The 24,567-nt window shown below is 40.2% G+C and overlaps 1 protein-coding gene across 14 annotated transcripts in view; it reads right to left on the reverse strand.

The window, feature by feature from the left end:
• Positions 1-12,921: 12,921 nt before the first annotated feature.
• Dgki (diacylglycerol kinase, iota) overlaps positions 12,922-24,567 on the reverse strand; it is a 463,575-nt gene continuing 451,929 nt past the window's right edge. For 12 of the 14 annotated variants that reach the window (XM_006506259.4, XM_011241385.3, XM_006506258.4 and 9 more), the window contains one exon: positions 12,922-23,033. In XM_006506259.4, coding sequence (XP_006506322.1) covers positions 22,917-23,033 — 117 coding nt within the window. In that variant the 3' untranslated portion in view covers positions 12,922-22,916. The remainder of the gene's footprint in view (positions 23,034-24,567) is intronic. The other 2 variants (NM_001347104.2, NM_001081206.2) reach the window with 1 other exon arrangement.

A 24,567-nucleotide genomic window follows, 5' to 3' on the forward strand; every position in this document is an offset into this window, starting at 1 on the left:
AGGATCTCAAGGGGACCTCCTCCTAATAACCAAATGGGGGTTAGAGAGAGACGAGGGTCTTGTACGAGTAACAACACGGAAACCGTTCTGAAGTTGTATCAAGACCCCAAATGTATTAGCCAGGCCCAAGGCACCTCAGCAGGAGGGATGGGGCAGCAGAAAGAGAGGAAGTACTTCTCAACAGGAGGGATGGGGCAGCAGAAATTTTTCTTTTGGCGACTACAAGGGAAAGCAGCAACTTAGTGGTATCAGGGTACATCTTGAGGTCAGGACATCCGGCGCTGACTTTCTTGGAGCTGTGCGTCTGGTGGCCCACTTTTGACCCCCTTTTCTTCTCAGGGGGAGAGGCCCAATTCAGAGATCAGGACAATAGTGTTGTATTAATAGATCCCAACATTTAGGTATGGGCCTTGAATTCCTGATCTTTCCAAAACTTTTATCATGAAGGGGTGTTGGATTTTGTCAAATGCTTTCTCAGCATCTAACAAGATGACCATGTGGTTTTTGTCTTTGAGTTTGTTTATATAGTGGATTATGTTGATGGATTTCCATAAATTAAACCATCCTTGCATCCCAGGGATGAAGCTTACTTGATCAGGATGGATGATCATTTTGATGTGTTCTTGGATTTGGTTTGCAAGGATTTTCTTGAGTATTTTTACATTGATATTCATAAGGGAAATTGGTCTGAAGTTCTCTTTCTTTGTTGGATCTTTGTGTGGTTTAGATATCAGAATAATTATGGCTTTATAGAATGAATTGGGTAGAGTACCTTCTGTTTCTATTTTGTGGAATAGTTTGAGGAGATTTGGAATTAGGTCTTCTTTGAAGGTCTGATAGAACTCTGCACTAAACCCATCTGGTCCTGGGCTTTTTTTGGTTGGCAGACTATTGATGACTGCTTCTATTTCTTTAGGGGAAATGGGACTGTTTAGATCGTTAATCTTATCCTGATTTAACTTGGTACCTGTTATCTGTCTAGCAAGTTGTCCATTTCATCCAGGTTTTCCTGTTGTGTTGAGTACAGCCTTTTGTAGTAGGACCTGATGATGTTTTGGATTTCCTCAGGTCCTGTTGTTATGTCTTCTTTTCATTTCTGATTTTGTTAATTAGGATACTGTCCCTGTGCCCTCTAGTTAGTCTGGCTAAGGGTTTATCTATCTTGTTGATTTTCTCAAAGAATCAACTCCTGGTTTGGTTGATTCTTTGAATAGTTCTTTTTGTTTCCACTTGGTTGATTTTAGCCCTGAGTTTGATTATATCCTGTCGTCTACTCCTCTTGGGTGAATTTGCTTCCTTTAGTTCTAGAGCTTCTAGGTGTGCTGTCAGGCTGCTAGCGTATGCTCTCTCTAGTTTCTTTTGGAGACACTCAGGGCTATGAGTTTTCCTCTAGGGACTGCCTTCATTGTGTCCCATAAGTTTGGGTATGTTGTGGCTTCATTTTCATTAAACTCTAAAAAGTCTTTAATTTCTTTCTTTATTTTATCCTTGACCAAGGAATCATTGAGTAGAGTCTTGTTCAGTTTCCACGTGAATGTTGGCTTTCTATTATTTATGCAGTTATTGAAGATCAGCCTTAGTCCATGGTGATCTGATAGGATGCATGGGATAATTTCAATATTTTTGTATCTGTGGAGGCCTGTTTTGTGACTGATTATATGGTCAATTTTGGAGGAGATACCATGTAGTGCTGAGAAGAAGGTATATCCTTTTGTTTTAGGATAAAATGTTCTGTGGTATCTATTAAATCCATTTGTTTCATAACTTCTGTTAGTTTCACTGTGTCTCTGTTTAGTTTCTGTTTCCAGGATCTGTCCATTGGTGAGAGTGGGGTGTTGAAGTCTCCCACTATTTTTGTGTGAGGTGCAATGTGTGCTTTGAGCTTTACTAAAGTTTCTTTCATGAATGTGGCTGCCCTTGCATTTGGAGCATAGATATTCAGAATTGAGAGTTCATCTTGTTAGATTTTACCTTTGGTGAGTACCAATGGAAGTGCCCCTCCTTGTCTATTTTGATAACATTGGGATGGAAGTCAATTTTATTCAATATTAGAATGGCTACTCCAGCTTGTTTCTTCGGACCATTTGTTTGGAAAATTGTTTTCCAGCTTTTCCACTCTGAGTTAGTGTCTGTCTTTTTCCCTAAGGTGGGTTTCCTTTAAGCAGCAAAATGTTGGGTCCTGTTTGTATAGTCAGTCTATTATTCTATGTCTTTTTATTGGGGAATTGAGTCCATTGATGTTAAGAGAAATGAAAGAAAAGTAATTTTTGCTTCCTGTTATTTTTGTTGTTAAAGTTTGGATTCTGTTCTTGTGGCTCTCTTCTTTCAGGTTTGTTGAAGGATTACTTTCTTTCTTTTTTCTAGGGTGTAGTTTCTGTCCTTGTGTTGGTGTATTACCTTTATTATCCTTTGACGGGCTGGACTTGTGAAAAGATATTGTGTGAATTTGGTTTTATCATGGAGTACTTTGGTTTCTCCATCTATGGTATTTGAGAGTTTTGCTGGGTATAGTAGCCTGGGTTGGCATTTGTGTTCTCTTAGTGTCTGTATAACATCTGTCCAGGCTCTTCTGTCTTTCATAGTCTCTGGTGAAAACTCTGGTGTAATTCTAATAGGCCTGCCTTTATATGTTACTTGAAATTTTTCCCTTACTGCTTTTAATATTCTATCTTCATTTAGTGCATTCATTTTTCTGATTATTATGTGTCAGGAGGAATTGTTTTCTGGCTCAGTCTACTTGGAGTTCTGTAGGCTTCTTGTATGTTCATGGGCATCCCTTTCTTTAAGTTTGGGAGGTTTTCTTCTATAATTTTGTTGAAGATATTTGCTGGCACTTTAGGTTGAAAATCTTCATTCTCATCTACTCCTATTATCCGTAGGTTTGGTCTTCTCATTGTGTCCTGGATTTTCTGGATGTTTTGAGTTAGGATCTTTTTGCATTTTGTATTTTCTTTGATTGTTGTGCCCATGTTCTCTATGGAATCTTCTGCACCTGAGGTTCTCTCTTCCATCTCTTGTATTCTGTTGTTGATGCTTGCATCTATGGTTCCTGATTTCTTTCCTAGGGTTTATATCTCCAGAGATGTCTCACTTTGGGTTTTCTTTATTGTTTCTACTTCCCTTTTTAGGTCTTGGATGGTTTTGTTCAATTCCATCACCTGTTTGGTTGTGCTTTCTTGTAATTCTTTAAGGGATTTTTGTGTTTCCTCTTTAAGGACTTCTTCCTGTTTAGCAGTGTTTTCCTGTAATTCTTTAAGTACTTCTACCTGTTTAGCAGTGTCCTCCTGTATTTCTATAAGTGAGTTATTAATGTCCTTCTTAAGGTCCTCTACCAGCATCATGAGATATAATTTTTATTCTGAGTCTTGCTTTTCGGGAGTGTTGGGGTATCCAGGACTGGCTGAGGTGGGATTGCTGGTTTCTGATGAAGGTGAGCGGTCTTAGTTTCTGTTAGTAAGATTCTTAAGTTTGCCTTTCGCCATCTGGTAATCTCTGGAGTTAGTTGTTATAGTTGTCTCTGGATGGAACTTGTTCCTCCTGTGATTTTGTTAGCCTGTGTCAGCAGTTTTGAGAGTCCAGATCTCTCCTGAGTCACAGTGGTCAGAGTACTCTCTGCAGGCAAGCTCTCCTGTTGCAGGGAAGGTGCACAGAGGTCTGGAGTTCAGACCTACCTCCTGACTGAAGATGAAGGCCCGAAACAGGACCTATCCCAGAAGATGTGTTGCCTCTGCAGTCTGTACTCTCACCTGAGCAGACTGGTCTCTGAGGGACCCGGGACACAAAATCACTCCCTTATCTGATTTGGCAGTCAGAGCCCTCCCAGGTGGACACCTCTCCTCTGGTGGGGAAGGTGCCTGTATGTCTGGATCCCGAAAGGGGGTCTGTCCCAGAAGCTGTGTCACTTCTGCAGTCTGCTCACTCACCCTCAGCAGTCCGCAGCTGACCTGTGCAGACTGGTCTCCAAGGGACCTGGGAGACAAGATGGCTCCTGTAAGCAAATTTGAATCAGCATGTCTCTTAATAATCTTTATAATAGATAACTTTCAGAGAGATGTTTTCCTATGCTCAAGCGATGAATTTTCAATGGTCTTCGATTGTCCTGGGTTTGTTTAAATGCATTGACAATATTATTTCCCATTCTTTTTTCATTTTGACTCTCTGTGGATATATAAAAGGATGTGATGGTTTGAGTAGGAATAGTCCTCACATTGGCTCATATATTTGAATGCACTGTCATTTAAGAAGTGATGCCACTTGAGACAGATTAGGAGGTGTGGCTTTTGGATTAAGCCTGTGGGCTTTGAGGTTCAAATATCCAAGCCAACCCCAGAATCTCTCTTCCTACTGCCTGTAGATCCAGATGAAGAAGTATCAATTACCTCTCCCTCACCATGTCTGTCTCCACGCCTTGCTGATAATGTCTGAAACCACTAAATCGATAAACAAATCCCAATTAAATGCTTTCTTTTATAGGAGTTGCCATGGTCCTGGTATCTCTTCACAGCAATAGAATACTAAGACAGTAGGTCAGTGGTGTCTTAATTGCTTCCTTACCTCCAGCTATTTGCAATTATTCTGTGTTATTTTTACTCATGTTAAAAAATGAAAACAAGCAAACAACCCCCAAAACAAAACAAACAAACAAACAAAAAAACTCTCAGGCATCTGCCTTTAACTCACACTCCCATCCTGCAGCCTTTGTTTCAAAATTACCTAATGTGTACTAATTTTGATTTCATCTTCAAAGAATAGTCTAAGGAGGATTTTGACATATTCTCTGCCTAATTTAAATAACGAGTCAGAAGAAAAAGCACCAAACTTTTGCTAAGAAAGGAGCAGATTCATGTTTCTGTAAGGCAAGCACATTATAAAGTCAGATGATGCATTCGAAAGCTGGGGCTAAAAAGATGGTGCCATGCTGTCCTGGAACTCACTTTGTCAGAAATCTGCCTGCCTCTGCCTCCCGAGTGCTGGGATTAAAGGCGTGCGTCACCACGCCCGGCTACTAGCTGCTCTTCTAGAGGATGAAGGTTCGATTCCCAACAACAACAGAATCTCTCACAAACAATATTTCATTATCAAGGGATTTGATGCTCTCCCCCCCTTTTTTTTTTACTTCACTGGGCATTGCATACACGTGGCACACACATTTGCAGGTTAAAAAAACCTACATAAGATAAAATAAATGTATCTTAAAAATTTTAATGAAAACTGCAACTTAATGCCAGGGTTACTATAAAGTTGAATATTAATTTCATCAGTAAACCCAGGGATATAAAGAGCAAGAAGTTGAAAACATTCTAACCTTTTAGGAACCAAGGGGCCAATATACAGATGCCTTAAGTTTATAGTCATTTTGATGAAATATTCACTAAGTTGCCATTTAAACCTCAATAGTATATCACAAAAGTGATTCTAAAGTCAAAGGAAAATACAGACAGACACAGACAGACAGACAGACAGACAGACAGACAGGCAGGTAAGGATACATACATGCATGCACCCACACAGAGAGAGGGAGAAGGAGTTGCAGAAGACAGGGAGGGGTAGAGGGAGAGAGAGTTCTCTGAAAGCATAAGAGTACAGTCCCCTGTGCCACCATGACTCCAAGCCCTCAAGTCAGAAGTGACTGAAGTTTTATGGGGGAAATTGCCACCATAGCTGCTGCTTTGATAAGGAGACATGCTATTGATAAATTCTCTTTAACTTTACCCCTTTCCTCTCAAAAACATGGTCATCTGCAGATACTGTGGATAGAACTATGTATCTGGAAGTTTAGATTAACCTTAGCAGCAAAAGCACAACAAAGTCAGGGTTGTATATTGATTTACTAGTCGCTATACTGCAGATGTTGTTGAGAGTGGTCTACTTCCATGACAGTGCTGAAAACCACTGACACCCACATGGTATCATGTTGAGATCCACAGAATAGGACTCGTATGTCCAGGTTAACATTCCTAGGCTTTAAAGGGCTTTAGGGGGCTCCTTTGTTTTTCTTCACTTCTTAAACCAGGGAGTTTGAAGTCAGAATAAGTGCTGTGTGAGGACTTTCCAGTGCTATCATTCTATGATTGCACAGCATAGTTGGAGTGTCTCCAACACCACAAATTACATTATGGGTTGAGCTAAAGAGTGTAATATGCCTTTAGCCTGTCCCACTAACGTAAGGGAATGAATCACAAATTGTCAGCTCAGTTGGACACAGACACAGAGAGATTTCTGATACATTAACTATTGCTGGGTGACTAATGTGACGGCTTTCAAAACCACGAATTGTGGTACTCTATCACGCCAATCTGGAAGCTGGAGTAGGAGGATCACGACTTCAAGGCCAATAGACTACATAGTGACACATTGGTTCAAATAATGATGGTGTAAAGAGCAAGACAAACAAGTCTGACGCATTTGTTTGTGATTGTGCGGAGTGAACGAGTTCATCAAAGTGATTTCAAGCTGCTGTATGGTAGAAACTGAACATCCCATAACTTCTCTCATCACAGTTAGGATGGCAAGAATAAACACAAGCTCGACAGGCAGCTTTCTCTCTTTGTGTATCTCTCTATAAGGCTGGCTTAAACCTTCTAATGATACTAGGCTCCAGAAGAGAGGATACCAAAAGAATACATCAATAGCTTTATATCAGCTCAAGTCCCATCACCAAAAGAGGATAAATGCAAAGTCATGCTGGAACAGGTTTGCACAGGTCCTTTGATCTCAGGACATCAAGTATCAATAATGTCTGTTATAGTGATCTGTTTTCTCTAGGTGGATAAAAATATGACCACTATGGAGCAGAGACTACTATGCTAGCCTATGTAGGAACTATGCCTATAGTCATGACAATGAAATAAGTTTTAAAAAGTGTAGTGCTAGTTAAATCTATGGTAATGGTAAGCAGGACTGTGTAATACTGCCTAGGAGAAGAGGAGAGAGGGTCACATGAATCTCACATCTCTGTTAATTCTAGCTATTAATCCCTCCTGCCCCATCCTGCATGCAGTCTTAAAAGATGCCTAGGGTCTATAATCTTCTATAGAAGATGTTAGAAGATAATGGAACTCCCATTTATGGATCTTTTATGAAGTCATTGTCTATGCCTGAATGAACTTTGAAAGTGATGCAGCTGGTTGCTTTGGAGTCGCCTACCATGCTATTCAGTGTTACCAACTTGGTAGAATCTAGAATCAACTTGGAGATAGAGCTCTGAACATGTTTGTGGGGGAGTGTCTTGACTGCAACTGAGGCATGAAGACCTGTTCACTGTAGGCAATACCATTCTTGGGATGACAGTCCAGACTATGTAGGTGGAAAGAGAGGTGAGCAGCAGTCTGCACCCACTGCTCGTGAGGGAATTTTAACAGAAGCTTCCAGCTCTGCTGCCATACCTTTCCTCTTTCTCCCTTAACTTGCTTTCTTCAGAATTTTATCACAGCGCCAGGAAATACTAAGGCACCATGGTCCTCTAAGGAATGCTTTATCCATACTCCAATAAACTCATAATATATCAAGCTGGACTTGAGTGTAATCCTTTGATTTGCCCTTGGTGCCCTGTTTGGTGTGGATAGGTGTTTGTCTAGATCTTCCTAGGAAACTCATGCAACAGAAACATAAAATTACCACCATCCAGAAACGCTCATGTGGGATTTGAGACTCAAAGTATTTGTGCCTTGGAGTACCCTGCTCCCATTTATAGGTGAGACTATGACAGCATCTGCTTATTACTTTGAACACAGACAAAATTATAAGATGCAGAATAAACCTCTGAGGACTCCCTTTTCTTGGGTGTACCTATTAAACAATACACTCTTCTATGATTGCACAGATGATATTTATTGCTCATTTCAGATTTACCCTCTACCTCTTTTGGGACAAGAAAAGCTGAATGGAAACTATGAATCACATTTGAGTCAAAGTTATAAAATTCCCTCATTTCTGTCTCACTGTCCCACTGGAAACTTAAATGGGCATTTTACATCTGATGACTAAGTATGCAGTTTTTACCAGAGCTACTGAGAGTAGCTATCACTCTGAATCTTGATTGCCTGTGTCACAGGGATGAGTGTGTCACTGGAAGAGCGAATGGAAAAAACTCAAGACAAACTGCTTGCCACTGAACTTTCTATGACGATAATTGAAACCAGCCATAAGCTGTTTTTCAGACCCACCAGCAGTGACATCCACAAGGCTTAATTAATATGGATATTCCACGGTCTTCATAGTGAACCTTAGATTTTAGTTGAAGAATTCTCCCCTCACCATTTCTGTAAAAGTACCCCAAAATTATAAAACCTGAGGAATCAGACCAAATGTCACTCAGAGATGAGTATGTGCGGTGATGGAAATGTGCAACAGCAAGACAAGACACGGAACTGACCCAGAACTGCACAGGGCAGGTGTGCAGAATCACCACAGCTGTTTAAATCATTATTGTGTGTGCTCTGCGTGTTCACTCCCCAGGGACTAGCACAGTGGCATACTGATGTCATAGGAACAGAGACTTGGAAGGAGCTAAAACTTTTCCACTTGCCTTCCAAAGCTGGGGGATGCTTAGTCCACAGTTTCTCTCACTGTCTTCTGAATTGTAACCTTAGTGTTGCTGACAAAGTTCGCATGGCTGTAACTTTTAAAGAGGCGTTATTTTTTTTCTTTTTTAGAGAAGTAGAGAAACCTAAGTATTGAGTGTTTTAGTCAGATTACAGTTTTCATGTTCAAATATGGAGGACTAGGTAAAGCGACTCCAGGAGAAAAGCAATCCGGTTGCTTTCTCTTTAGACCTCGTCTGCCTCACAGTTCAGAAGAACAATGTTACATATTCAATGAACAGTTTGCTAATATAACCACCCCCAAGGGAGTTTATAGCTGTTTTTTTAAGCACTTACAGTATGAAAAGCTGTATTGTTAGTAACATTGTATTAATTCATTGATAATTTCACACTTGCATACAATGTATAGTGATCCTAATTCACCACCTATTTCTCCTCCTCCTCCTCCCCACAGATCCATTCTCACCACTACCACCACACACACACACACACACACACACACACACACATCAAATCCAGTTTGTGCGTTTCAGATACTAAGTAGTGTGGGGACACCCACTGGAGCATGTGAACTTACCAGGGGCCATGCTCTGAAAAGAAATGTACTTTTCTTCCCCAAGAAGCCATCAACTGTCAAGAGCTCATCACCCAGGCAAAGAGAATCATGAACCCGCTCTACCTCCATCCCGGGATGCTGACTGGCTTAGATCTGTACAGGGCTGTGTAAGCAACCATAACTGCTGTGAGTTCATGGGTGCAAAGATTCTGTTAAGTGAGAAGACACTGTTTGATTTCTCTGATTTCTGGCTCTTATAATTTTTGACCCCCTCCTTTAAAAAAATGGTCCCTGAGCCTTGAGGGGGAAGGCTATAATGTCCTACATATAACTGAGTATTTCACTTATATTTGCTCTCTGAACTTTGACCAGTTGTGAATTTCTGCGCTAACTACAGTACAGTTTACAGACAAACTTCTCTGATGAGGTCTGAATGCTTGATTATTTATGGATGTAGAGATATGAATTTAGAGGGCAGTTAGATACTATGTCCATTTAGCCTATGAGTTCCCCAACTAGGATTTGTTCTTGGCCAGATTTACTGTACCAAGTCTTTTCCCCCTGTAAAGCAGCATTAAAATCCAATCAGAAAATAGCAGTGACCCTCTAACATTTATGTCATTATTGTACCCACAGACAAAGCATACCAAGCCAATTATTATATCTGGCAGGGTTCATAGCTGGGTAAATCTATTGATGACTCCCTCCTCCATCACCCAGGAGTCTACATAGTAACTTCTAGCACTATGAGAGCTAACCAGTAAAGAGGACACTTCCTGGTCAGTACTGACTGATTTTCCCATGTCTGTGTCCTGTCTAATGTATGTGATGCCCTTAGCAATAGGGTCTTACCATCAAGCCCTAGTGAGCAGTAAAGAACACTGGCACTGTCTGTATTGTCTGGAAAATCTCTAGAACACCTCTGACCAACAACTTAAGGGGACATATCTCACACACTGCACTATTGTTTTTGTTTTATTGTGGCAACCTATGATAGTAGGCCACTGATCATATTTAAAGGCAAAGACAAATAATAGATCAGGGGCTTAAGCAGAGAGAGGGATGCAAGGGTAGGGTGGATGAGGAGGTAGGGGAATAATTAATAATAAGAATGTTTGAAAAACCACATGGATACCTACTATTTTTATAAGCATCATTTATAAGTTTAATTGGAGATACCCAACAAAGGATTAAGGCAAAGCTATGTTCTAATTTTTTCTACCAATATGATATAGTGAGCAAACCAACTCAAGCTGATTGCTGTTATTTTTTTTTTCCAATTGCCAAATGAGGAAACCAAGGCTCAGAAAGCAGAGGGGCTCGTGCCAAAGTTCACTCAGTTTGCAATCAGCAACATAAGGGCAAACCCCAGAGCTGTCCATATTGATTCATTAAATGCCAAACAGAGAAGAAACCCCACTATGTAATTAGATTGATCCTTGAAGGAGAAACATCCTTCCTTGTATCATTATCATATCCTTAATGTAGTTGTAAGACATAACAGCCATTGAACATCTGTGGTCTATGTAAGTTCCAGTCCTTTCCATCTGTATATGCCGGAGCAAATTATCTTCACGCCTCTGAACTGATAGCTAGTGGTGCCAATAACCTGGCAACATTTGGCCCTGAAAATGAGCACACGTTTAAAAAAAAAAAAAAAAAACTTCAAGGATTTTTCAGTCAACAAAAAGATACACTTCATTACATAGGCCTCTTATTTAAATGATACTAGTATTTAAAAACATATCAACCAATTATGCACACTATATAACAAACACCACTCAAAAGGCATACTTAAAGGATGAGGCTAGTGGAGACTTCCAGACTGACAGATTTCAGTATGAGCATTTTGAAGCTCTTCCCATCCTCATATGAAACTCATGTTCAAAGATACCCTTTGTAAAAGGGTCCCTGAGGCTGTCTCACACGCCCACAGTCTTCCTCAGCAGATCTGGAACGAATACTTCTGGAACCTTTGCATCAAGGCTGGTCCCTAGTTATGCTCTCGGTTAGAACAATCTGCTCTGCCCTCCTCTTTCCCTGAGGTGTCTGAAGGAGAATCCAAAGTCTGTGCACATGGCACTGTAATGCAAGTAGAGGTGACTCCCTGGGCTTTGGGGACATTTTCCAATCACTCAGTAGCTGTGCCTTTTTAAGAAGAATTTAAACTCTTTGTATTGCAGTTTTCTCCTTGGAAAAACATGAAAATGTTTAGCCCGTGTTGTTAGAAGGGGACTCTAATTTCAGTGTTTATTTATTTATTTATTTATTTATTTATTTATTTATTTATGTATTATTAACTAGCTTCAACTTTTCACAAAGCACACAGGACCTTGTTTTTCTTAGTCCAGGTCTCTGGATTTCTTAATGAAAAAATGACGTTTAATACAGAAATTTAAAGACAGATAAAGCCCAAGGAAAGGAAAGAGAAAACATTTTCAGACATGCAAAAGGACAATTCATTTCACCAGACTTTAGTTAAATAAACAATTTGTGAGTAGACTCTAGCAAATTTAAAAAGCAAAAAAAACACAAAAGCTAAACTGGCAAGAAAAGAAAGACTTTAAGGCGGCTGTGAAACATTCCTGTGAACGTTTGTTAAAATTAGGGGAATCTCAAAATTCATGAGGGTGTAAATCTTGTTCTGCTTTGTTTTGTTTTTTGTTTTTTTATACCCTAAGAAAGTATTGTAGCCTTACAGTTGTTTAATACTGCTTAGCCAGTCATGAGAATAACATCTTAAAAGGTGGAAAATCAGTTTTGAATGATTGAACTTCATTACTGCGGAAGAAAATAAAATTCACATCTAACATTCAATACACAGGTGTGCCAGAAGCAGGAAACATGACATGGAAGGGGGTGATAAGTGTCTATTGGAAACATCTCAGAACTGACACAAATCGTCATTACCAGAAAACAGTCTGGAAACACTGTGTGTGGTGGGCGTGGGGGTGGGGTACACATGCATTTGTTGCAAGAGAGTGGATACTCCTACATGTCCACGGGAAGCCAGAGGAGGATGTTGGATGTTTGGCTCCACTAGTCTCTCACTGGACTTGGAGCTAGGCTGGTGGTCAAGCAAGGCACAGAACTCTCTTGTCCCTAAGAACGGAGAACATAGATCTACGTATATCCACAACCAGCTTTCTGTGCAGAAAGGGGATCTGAACGCAGTCTCTCAAGCTTGTGATGCAAGCACTTTGACCTGCTGAGCCATCCCCCTGGTTCCTACAGCTTTAAGATTTTTCCATTATGACTACTGGCACACTCCTAGCCTTATATGAAGACTCATTACAAGGTCTTAATCCTCCTTGATTTCTCAAGACTCGGTAGTTTCACCACACACATAAAGTGAAACTTAAAGCGGAGCCTCTGTCTTGCTTTCTCTTTCCTAAAACTCTGCTAGCTTCATTGATATCCTAAACTCCCAGCCTTGCCTCTGAAGTTTGCCAGGCTCTGCTCTTGTTGGTGTTCACTGCCTGGAAATAATTTGCTGTCCGTAATGTAGGGGTGATTAGACCTTGTGTCATTTGATTCTCATCTTTTGGGGACACATGTCTATATTAACTAAGGTTCAACATTTTAACAATGATTCTTTCATACTTTATTTGTATTAAGACTGGAAGGTAACCCTGACCTTATTAGTTCTTTGTAGAAGCAGAAGTGTAAGTTTTTGAAACATTTATACCTTGTTTAGGATCCTTTCCCAATGTTGCCTGCCAACTCTTCATTTACCTTTTGACATATATATATATATTTCAACTAAAGTTAAAGTTAGCATTCTCATCTATTGTACTGTGGATCAGAAAGAAGAGAAACAAATCAATTATATTTCATTTTTATTCTGTACATTTCCACACAATTCACAATACAGAAAAAGTGTCCAAAAGTAAGTATAACTAGTCAATTTCTTTTTCAGAGATTAATTCAGTCTCTCAAATTAATTCCATTGAAAATCTCTGTAGAGCAACACAGTGATCAAGATTCTTTATATAAATAGGAAATGCAAGAAAATTAGGGAAAAATACTTTATGACTTTATTACAAAAAAACCCTCCTTTCTTCCCTTTCCCCAACCCACCCTTCCCACCCACCCTCCCTCCACTTCATAGTATCTGGATTCCACTTTACCTAGAAATAAAACTTCCTCTTCTACTGCCATAGCTGCTACTACTGGGGGAAACCCCACCTTGCAGCTGTCAGCTTTGCAGTGGCATGGCATGGCTCTGGGATGTAATCAGACAGAATCAGAAAGCATGAATGAGCCCTTTACAACATGACCCCATGTCTTCATATACATGTAGTAGCTTCTGTGAGTGACCCACCTCCAGCCGGTGGTCCTCAGGAGACCTGAGGAGCCTTTTCACTCTGGAAAATCATTCCATCAAACATTATCATTCTGATGGCAACAGCAGCCATGTGACCCTTCACAGAAATCACTTCCTCACTTTCCAACAGCTGTGGGCCACCGAGCAATCCTGGTGGGCCACTTAATCCTTGGCAATTTGGAAAAAGAGCTGAGCTAATAAATGGAAGCTGATCTGCACATTACCTTTCCCACACATGGTTTTCTACTGCACTGCAACGTTTTGTCCTTTAGAGTCCCCAGATTCTCCCACCCTACCCCCGGGGGGAAGACATTCTGCTGTGTCCCAACTCACAATCAGGATATCAGCAAGCAACAAGATCCTAACTGCACTGCAAATTATGCCTGTATGTGCATGGGTTAGCGCCTCAGTCCAACCAGTTAGAAGTGTGGGGGTAGAGTGGGAAATGAAAAATGTCATTGATAAGAAAACACGATGATCGGGAGCCATTTGGAAGCATTAGGGTACAGTAGGTATCAAATGAAGAAATGCTTTAAACACTATGAATATGAAGAACACATGTGTGCTCATGAGCTTCAACAAAAAACTAAATAATGCAGGGCCTATCATTTCTTTGGGCTCTTTCCATTTAAGTAGAGACTGCATGTAAACAGCTCATATCTACCATTTTTAAAGAAAAACAAAGAACTAGGTTTATATCCTCAAATAACAGGTCGACTATCTGAATAGTTAAGATGAAAATATATTTAAATTTGTAGATAAAATTCTTCAAGTTGATCTTACTTTTCTCAACTCTTACTATGGGCCAGCAATCTGTGAACAAGGCCTCACATAGTCATGCGTGAGTTTAGTCACAGCACTTGGGAGACAGAGGCAGGTAGATCTCTGTGAGTTTGAAACCAGCCTGGTCTACACACAGAGTTCCGGGACAGCCAGACCTACACAGAGAAACCCTGTCTCAAAATTAAAAAAAAAAAAAAAGTCTGTGGACAGTTGAAGAAATCTGAAACAACATTCTACCCTTTGGGATTTTTTACAACAAAGCTTTCCATTAGTGGCCCCCACCCCCCAAGTTTCACATTTAGTCATGGAAATAAACAGGATAAACTATGTTGCATAACCTGAAAATTCCCAGCTAACACTCTTTGAAGTCACTCTAAAGTTTGCCTCCCTACACTGGGATTACATGAGGACCAATGTTTGTTGAGTGTGTACATACATTATCTGTGAGTTGTCAGGAGAGCCTATACCAATACAAGAGTCATCTAGTTGTGCTATGCCCGAGAATCTTTTCTTTTTTAATTTTTGTCTCTTCTTATAACTCTGTTCCTATTTTTCTTTCCAAATCAAGGACAAGGAGTGACCCAGGAGAGACGAGAGAATGGGGTTGTAAAAAGTCTCTCAGAGTAGATTTCTGGGTATGATCCATTTCCTCAGTATCTGAACACTGACTCTTTCCCCATCCCTGCTGGAAAGCTGGGTCTCAAACATCACCCTTATGGACAAAAGGGGAGATGGTTAACTAAGACTGCAATCTTCTTAAATAGAAATATAGAAATACTAGCCTATGGTCATGAGTTGAAGTTTTATTTAGTCACAGAAAAGAATAAAAAAGCTCCAGTCTTTTTATGACCATAAAAATATAAGTGTCTTCAGCCTTTTCTCTAAATCCTAGTCACAACCAAAAGAACAAGTAGAGAAAGAAGCTTGTGTGGGGGTAGGGGTGGCAAAGAAAGAGACAGAAACAGAGACAGAGACACACACACAGTCACACACACACACACACACACACAGAGAGAGAGAGAGAGAGAGAGAGAGAGAGAGAGAGAGAGTTAAGGATTTGGCCTATAATTGCAATGACTAATATTTTTCAAAAATGCCCTTGATTCCCCCTAAGAAGTTGCCATCTGTTGTCACAAACCTGGAAGCAAATGGACTCTAAGGTTTACTTCAGTCTAAAATAATAGAAAAACTAAATCTGGGAAATATTCTACCTTTTTCAAGTTCCCTCACACATAAGGATTGACTTTCCTGTGATCAATGAGCTGATGTTTGATCTTCACTTGAGCACGGGTAGAAACAGTTGAAAAACCCCTTGTTTCTCCAGGAAGCCCAACTCATGTTTTCTGGATGCAATGTTTAGGAATGAGAAGCCCTACATAATGAAGGCACCAGCTCTTCATGCCTGTTTTGATCGTTTTTTTCCTTGGGTTTGAGTCCACACATTGTGCATCCCTTAGAACGTGGATCTGACAGAACCAAGCAACCCATCTACTTGGGACATTCTTATTCCTAACTTAGAACTGTTTTTTGTTTTTTTTTTCCCTGCAGGATCAGATACCCTTGTACAAATTCACCAGTCTGCCCATTGGCACTGCTGGGAGAATATACAATCAGAATGGGAGAACATTAGCATTCTTTCCACTTCAAGCTTATCATGGTTTCCTATTTGTGTCTTACTTAATGTCTATGTATGTGATTGTATAGGGTGAACTTTGAACCTACACCCTCACATAAACAGATCAATCATGCTTCGAATGACAGGGCCATTCTCAGCACCTTTTGGTATTGTATTCTGAAACAATATTAGCTTTCAAAGGAGATAAAATAGTATTTTCATTGAGAAAGGAAGGGAGGATGGGAGAGAGGGAGGGAGGGGAGAAGGAAGGGAGAGGGGGAGAGAGAGAGAGAGAGAGAGAGAGAGAGAGAGAGATCTCAAACAAAATAGAGACATCATCAAATCTCAGAACTAGCTTCTTTGCATGAAATCTACCACAGTATCCAAACCTTGAACACTTTTGTGTTTGAAATCTGTTCTTGCTTGCATGACTCTGGATAACAATCTCTGGAATTCTAAATTTAAGATGTCTCTTGGTTCTACTCAACTTGGCTGTGGTATCTCTGATATATTTTTTTTAATGGAGAAACTTTGTATCATGGAGACCTGAACAACAGATCTAAAAGCTCCATTGAAGGCAATGGTGGACAACTATTATCCCAGAAAGCATCAATTTGGAATACATTAGTCTGAAATTTCAAGAGCTTCCTAATCTGACGGGGACCCTGTAACTGTGTGATTCTGTGCAAGTTGAATTCACTACGTCAAGACCCAGTTTGTTCATTTGGAATGTCATACCTGTATTATCCTCCGCATGGAATGGTATCAGATATAAAAGTTCAGAACTGTCAAAAATGCATCAAACTATCAAATCTCTGATTTAAAAAAAAAGTAGGGAAGTTGTTAATAAACAATAGTTTAATTGTTTTAAATTACTTTATATTGTAAGCCACATGTGTGTCTTAACAAAGGGCTGAGAAACAAGAGAGTCCCAGTTGCTCCCACTACCAAAGGCAGCCAGCTCAGACACCACTGGCCTCCAGGTACTAGAACACTGGAAGCAGAGAGAAAACCTATCTCACTGTTTTGTTCTGAATTTCTTCCCTTGCAATTACCATGCTGGTACCAGAAGCCAAGGGATTTCCCATGGTGCTTTTCAAGAGCATTTACTTAGCTTCTAAAGATCCCTGCACAGAATTTCCTTCTGTGATTAGGTTACAGTTAATTCTAAGAATCTCAAATCACAGCAATTTTTTTTTAATATTGAAAGAATGGTGAGATTTCCTATATGGATTTTCTTAAGAATGTCCAAAAATATTCATCAAAACCCAAAATGTTTCCAGAAGAATTTTGAATTTTTATCTCCTTATGTTTTCTCCTTTTCTGAGTTCTTGAATCTGTGCTTAGTTTTAAATTTTTTAAATGAGAACTAAAGACCACCCCCTCCAATGTTTTAAACTTTCTTGTGTGTAAAATGATGTTTTAAGAAATCAAGGTTCTCATGAATTTTTAAAGATCAAATGTTGCCATGAGACAAAGCCATTTTCAAAATGATGTAAAGAAAATAACAATGTAATTACAGCCCCTTCGGATCTTGAGTCCCTACTAGTGACATGCCTAAAGATCGTCAAATATCCCCCACCTAAGTGCTTCCAGATGTTGAAGGTTTGTAACTCTGTATGCATGTCCACTGCACTATTTGGCAACTCATACTTCATCTTCTTTATATTTAATCAAAACCCACTGAAAATTCTGCTTATTATTCCTGGTTTAGCTCCCGAGGGCTGGGATAAATAAATCTTAGCCTTTACTTAAGTAGAGTTTCTAACTTTCATCTTAAAGCTTTAGTTTCAAGGATTTTTTTTTTTAGACCATTACCAGGATTCCAAGGAAATGGAAATACAAAATAATACTATTGCTTTGCTATTTAACATTTGCTTGTACAGAACTAAAATATGCTAGCCGGAGTAACAAACATGACAAAAACTCTGTTGAACTTTCAGGACATACTGAGGTACCCTAGAGTACACACACACACACACACACACACCCTTTAAGGAATTTAAACTATTTAGATTTTTCTTTTGTTCCCTGTCTACAGAAGTTGTTTATCCACTTCATTCATAGGTAGCTATATTTTCACTGAGTATCGCAATGAGTAATAGGTATTTTGAAAGAAATGTTTAAAAAAATAAAAAGGAAATGCTTAGATAAAATAAATGTTTAAAAAAACAAGACAGGTTTCTGAACCTATTATTGGATGAGCATGATTGAATACATATATAATCAGAACTTCCTGGAGTGACACGCCAGCCAACATTCAGGTTCTGCTATGAAGTATTTGCTTTAATAACTTTAGGATTGTTCTGCTTCCTGTTTGGGACCAGAATAATAAATTTCATTGTTCTGCATGAGCGGGCTGTTCATGTGCTGTTCTGTGCTTTGAGGTTTCTCATTAAGCTGCATTAACAGCCTTAAAATCCACAGGTTGCCCTCAAGGGTATAACCCATATACAATCCAGTTCTCTGGGTGGTTGTTAATAGCTCATGCTGCTGTCACCATCTGATGTGGAAGGAGTGCCTATGACTGTGACCTCTCAGGTCAGTCACTAGAACAAAAACAAAATAAACCTCCCTGACTGCTTCTGCTTCTAAGAATCACCTGGTCATAATTCTATAAGGCGCCCATGGTCAGTAGGCATGTACTTATTCTTTGGCCAACACTGGTATTAGCTCCCAAAGGGAAATTTTATCTTGATATAATTTTATCATAACATGTGGGGAAGATTTAGGCAGTCCTGAAACAAAGTGATAGGCACTGGTACCAGGAATGTTGCCTCAGCCAGAGAACTGGGGGGTAGGCCAAGAGTGATGGTAATCCTGGAAGAAGACATTTCATCAGCTCACTGTGGAGCTCAGTCCTGAGAAGAACCGAGAGTTGCAAAGGCAGCGTTTTCTGAGACGTGGGCAGAGGGAGTTGATACTAAATACATATTACAGTGTGTTCAGATAGCTAATTTAATACATGGTCTTTCTTTCCCTAACATGAACATAATTTAGTTGGAGAGAACAATTAGCAGTCTTGGTGGTTATGGTGAGCCATTTTTAACAAAGATCTATTTTTACTTTTAAAGAACATAACTGAATAAAACAGCATGCTGTGCTCAATGATTTAATTAGCTTCTCCTACTGGAAGACAAGCTGCTCCAACCCCAGACCAAACCCAAGTACCTACCCCTGCTCCTCAACAACAGCTTGCACTAGTTAAAGAGCCTTAGAAATCTGACTGGGTGCTAGGCTTATAAACTTAGCCTTAAAGCAGTGAGGAGATCAGAGGAGAAATATTTCTCCTTTGCTGCCTTGAGATCTAAAAATAGAATGGACAAGCCACAGGATTCAGGGTGGTTTCATGTATTATGGAAGGCAACATATAAATAATCAGAAGACTCACTGATTATGGTCTTTATGACTCTGAAAATCTCTAATGTCATGTGCGACTGTAGCGATTCAGAGATAGATGTAAGCTCAAGAATAGAGAAAACAACAATGAAAAGAAAATCCTGTTTCTTTACCAATCATTACCTATGAGTATTAACTATACACGTAAAGATGATTTGCATGCTTTTAAGATGTCTTTTCTAAACATATGCAATATGTGCGTATGACACATATGCCCATATATGTATACAAATAAATACATTTCTATTTATGTATGGTGGATATATGTGGCATGTACAGATATGTGTGTATATGAATGAGAAATTTCTGACATAACACACAAGCAAGCATGTTTGTCCACATTGACAGTGATTCTTGCTGGGTACTGAGATGGGATACCAGCACAGAGAACTCCTTCACGCTCATGGGACGCTTCCCATGGAGTTAGAACTTTTATGAAATGCACGTGCTACTTTCATAACTAAACTGTGTGTGCATATAATTGACATGGTAAAATGAAATTGCTATACCTTATTTTCTTAGGCATGAATATCCTAAAGATCCTAGCAAGTACATTTCAGAGGTCCATTATGTAAAGGAGTCTCTAGGAGGTCCCAGTGGAAAGGACTGACCTGTTGAGCATCTCGGAACCCAGGCCAATGTGCCTGGGCAGCTTCTGGGAAGACAGGAAGAAGCAGGGCACAGGGGCCCTCTACTATTTCTTACTAATTTCTCTGCAGCTGAATTCTGCTTCAGAACTCCCACTGGGTTTCAATCATCACTTCGATGGTGGTAGCCAGAAATCTCAAGGCAAGATTCCAAGTCATGCTGTTTATCCTTCTAGGGTAACTAATTCTCTCCTGTCTCTCTCGTGTTGGCGAATATGGTAGTGTCAAGGATTGGGCTAATGTTTCATGGTCGATGTAATACAAGGTCACAAAAATTATTAGCTTTACTGCTATACAATGCTCTCTTTTAATAACACGTCATTTTTCATGATCTCACCAGCCCAATTTAAAAAAGAATTCCAGGGAAGACACAAGAGACCAGACGCTAGAGAATCAGCTAGTCTGGCTGCTCTTTGCAGAACATCCCCAGCAGGGTGTGTGAAGATTATTTTTTACAGGTACATATTTTTGTGTTTGATAAAGTATGTGGGGCTAGGACTGTACCATTTTCTCCCATACCTCGTGTTGGCTCACTGCATGTGGCATTATATGCCTAAGCAGAGTCAGACACTCTTGGACCACATGGCTTTAGCTCTTTCTAATGCTCAGAAATATCACACATAACAAACAACTAAAACAAAACAAAACAAAACAAAACAAAACAAAACATAGCATCCTACAGGAGGTAGACTTAAAGTTGTTAAAATCAAAATCATGAAATCTGTAATTTCTTTGCTCACATTTTTGACATCCCAAGTTTGAGTGATGTTATATTTTCCAGAGATGGATCATGTATATAGTATATTGCTCCTCGGCAGTAATGTACAATCTAAATTATTTTTAGTGGTTTAAGAATAAATTTCTACATCACAGAGACCCTTACAGTAGTCAGAACTGCATCTACCTTCATTCTAGGGACTTAGTTATCTTAGTTAGAGTTATTAGAATTGGCCCATAACCACCTCTATCCTAAATTTTCTGTGGGCTGTTTTGAAACCTTCTCAGAGAAATATGAGATGGTGGTTGATGAAAATATAGTCCTGCATCTCAGCAGTGGCCAGCTGGATAACCAACTGCTTGGCCAAATGCTTGGCTCAGTCTAGGGGGTGGAAGGCTCTATTTGAAGCCAGGTTCCAGTCCATTCTAAGGATTATGTTTGTCATCACAATATTTCCTTGACAGCCCTAACAACTGAAAAACTCCTAACAGAAACCCAGTGACTTCAACTCCTGGAAATGATCTAGTCCAGAGAGAGTTCCAGTTCTGAGATGGATGCCTAGAAACATATTATTCTTAGCCAAACCATTTCCCCACAGCTAGATATGATGCCAAGTTTGATCTTGAAATTACTATCGGGAGTCTCTAGCAATGAAATCCCTACTCACTCAAAGCCTCCTTACACTCAATGTGGCACATCGTATCTGTCCTTTCAAAATGATGACATGTGATTCTGATAAGTAAATTGTCCCCATTGGACTGTGAGGTTAAAGGTCACATGCAGAAATGCTGAGGAAGCATTTTGCTGTATTGAAGAGAAAGTTGGAAGAAAGCAGAAAGAAAAGATGACATACCCCACTTGTATTTGTGACCTACCCCCTAAGCGGAGGAGATTTTGGATATAAAGTTGGATATTTTCTCTTCCTCACTACCCGGTCCCACCTGATCCACAGCATGAACAGAAGTGACAAGTTTAGAAACCATTTCTGCCACAGTGGCTTATATTAAGAAATTTGTGCCGGGAGAAAATAAAGTAGGAAAAGGAGCAAAATAGACTCCCCTAATACACAGGAAATGGGGTCATCAGCCATGATCTCAGAACCTAAAAGGTCATAGGACAAGCACAGACCAGGAAGGGCCAGGCATCCTGAGAGTCTGACCATGGAACTGGAGGCTTTGTTCTTGGGTCAAGCCTTCCCTGATGTTATGAAAACTGAACTCTTAGAAAAACACACACCAACCCCCTTTCACCACTGCATCCATGAGCCTGTAGTTATTAGCCTCAGCCCCAAATGCCAAAGGCTGTTCTTGTAGCATACATTGCTACTTTGATTTTTGCTATTTTTTCCAGTCAATTAGACTGCTTTCTGTTGTCATTTTACAAAGATTAGGATTAAACATTTATGTGTTCCGTTTCCTATAACCACTGTCCAAGACAGGTCTAATCCTGTCGCTGAAACAGCACTTAGAATCTTACAGCTCTGTAAACCAGTTATGGGGTTTCATTGACTCCCTGGCTCATCTCTACTGCAGCAGAAGGCAAAGATGGCTGCACGTAGGCAGTGCAGAGCTGTACAAACAGCCCAAGCTGAACCAGTCCTTCCTATCACCAACAGCCCAGCTGCCTGAGCTACCTCTACGTAACATCTGTGAAGTCCCTCAAGCACAGACAGCTCCCATACTACCTCACTGTACCCAAGAGACAGAGCACACAAGTTGACATTAGCCCTGTGGCACTTCCCAGCTCCTATGTGATGAAACCAGGTTGGGTGGGGGGGCATGCAAAGCCACTAGTTAGTCTTGGTATATTTAATCTACAAATGGAAGTGGTTTTATAGATATATTTCTGTAAGACATCCTGGAGGGTTTCAAAGACCTTCAGACAACGTGGTTGGAAGACAGAAAATAAAGAGACGAAAGCATAGTTTCTAAATCGATGGGTGGTTACAGTAGAATCGTGAGGTACAGGGGAAGGGTGAATGTCTAAAGGGAGGAGGGAGCAGTGCCCTTTACGTGAAACTCCTCAGAATCTTTAAAATAAATTAGACGGATGAACACAGAAGTTCATGCTACTTGCTAGAAGCAATAAGGATCAAATTTTGTGGACCGTGTACGCCACAAATCTCCGGTAGCCTGCCTCCTTCTCAATGGGCTATCGTGTCCTGTTGTACATCCCTGTAGCCCTTGAAACCTGGTAGCATATTCTCAGATAGATCCTTGCAGGAGAGGCAAATATGGATTCCATTAGCTTCTTCCAGGGGAGCTGCCCAGTGGCTGGGAGGGCGTAGGTGATACGCTTGCTCAAGTTCTTCTTGCCTGTCTACCACAGTCAAACAGCAGTTTCCAGGTCTTCATGGCCAATGATCTTATAGTTCTGTCGGCTTTCTAGGTAAGCAGCCAAATCTGGGTCCCCGGCCTGCTGTGCTCGTTCCTGGGGTGTCTTGCCCTATAGATAGCAAAGAAAAACGAATAGCTAGATTGAGATGATTAGCCAAAGATGAGTCACTACAAAGAGTCCTTCTATGTTTGATGCTTCAGAGTGTATGGATGCTTTCAAATCTATTTACATCTAGAATCAGAATCATATCAATGTGTGGTGGTTAAGTTAAAGGGTAAGGAGAAAGGGTATATCTCAGTAAACAAGGAGTCATGGAGTCTCTCTGAGACTGTGGGGAGAAATTGTGTGCAGTAAGTTTGAAGGCCAAGTACTTTTCAGAGGAGGGGCAGAGGAAACACTGAATGAAAGCATGGAAACATGGAGCCACATTTCCTGTTCAGGATCACTCTTTGCTGAACACTGACAACGGAGTAAGATGCCAAGATGAGGAGTGACAACTCGCAGATCATCTCGAAGGCTCTTCCTTTGCTGGTTTCAGCACCCATCTTCCTAATGGTTCACTGACTTAGTCTGCACTCAGTACTAAATCACTAGCTTAAGGTTCTTATTACAGGTCTTATACAGCTGTAGCAGACTCTTGCTTTTACTTTGATAATGATAAGGCTGACATCCTTACTTCCAAATATTCAGAAAAGTGAACCTCTGAGCAGACTTGTAGTCAATCCTTTGCTAAGAATAAAGATCCCGTAGGGTATTACCTCCATCCTAAGGGTTCTAAAAGCTCCATTCACGAGCATATTCAGCTTTTCTGTAGCACTGGGTTACAGAATGGTAAGGTTACAGGATTCTGACAAAGGAGTGACATGCAGCTACTTTACTGTGTGGAATGGTCTATAGAACATAGAAACATTTGAATGGAAACTTACAATGTTCAGTAACATGCTTGATATGAATCCAACTGGTTTTAAAAACTGAGAGTCGAACAAATATACATACATGCAAATAGAGATTAAAGTTTATCATGTTTAGCTCTAAGTGAGGGGATTTCAAGTAACTTTTCTATATGTCTAGTTTTCTGTGTATGGCCATAAAAATTAATCAGCTAATTTTTGAAAAATGAATACACTTTTATAATTCAAAATAGGATGAAGTCTCAAATTCCTTGGGTCCATTTATCTAAGAAACTTAGAAAATAAAAGGCACCTGTACCCAGGCTGGACCTCACGAGTTCCAGGTTGTCCCTCTTGCTCTTGTGTCTTCTCTGTGTTTTTAGTTTCTGAACTGTGTACAGGCCCAGCCATGGTGGACAGGAACCCTACTGTGGTCTGAATTGCTTTTGCCAAGCCACTCCTCCTTATGTGGCCTAGATTAATCCTGCCTGCAAGGTATGTGTTTCTGGATTCAGTTAAACACTGAAGCATTTCAGCATAATGTCATCTGGGAAGAAGGCCACTTAAGCATTTATCTGTCATTTGAAATGCCAGGCTAAACAGGTAACAGATTGTCTATGTACCAAGAGATAGCCACCAAGAGATAGCCAAGGTGGTTTTGGTGAGCCTCAGGGGGAAGCTGAGGCAGCCAGAGGGCCGAGAGGAGAATTCCATGTAATATAACTGCTTCAGAAGTAAGAAGGCATCATATG

Source organism: Mus musculus, chromosome 6, assembly GCF_000001635.26.
Source record: "Mus musculus strain C57BL/6J chromosome 6, GRCm38.p6 C57BL/6J".
Classification (NCBI taxonomy): domain Eukaryota; kingdom Metazoa; phylum Chordata; class Mammalia; order Rodentia; family Muridae; genus Mus; species Mus musculus.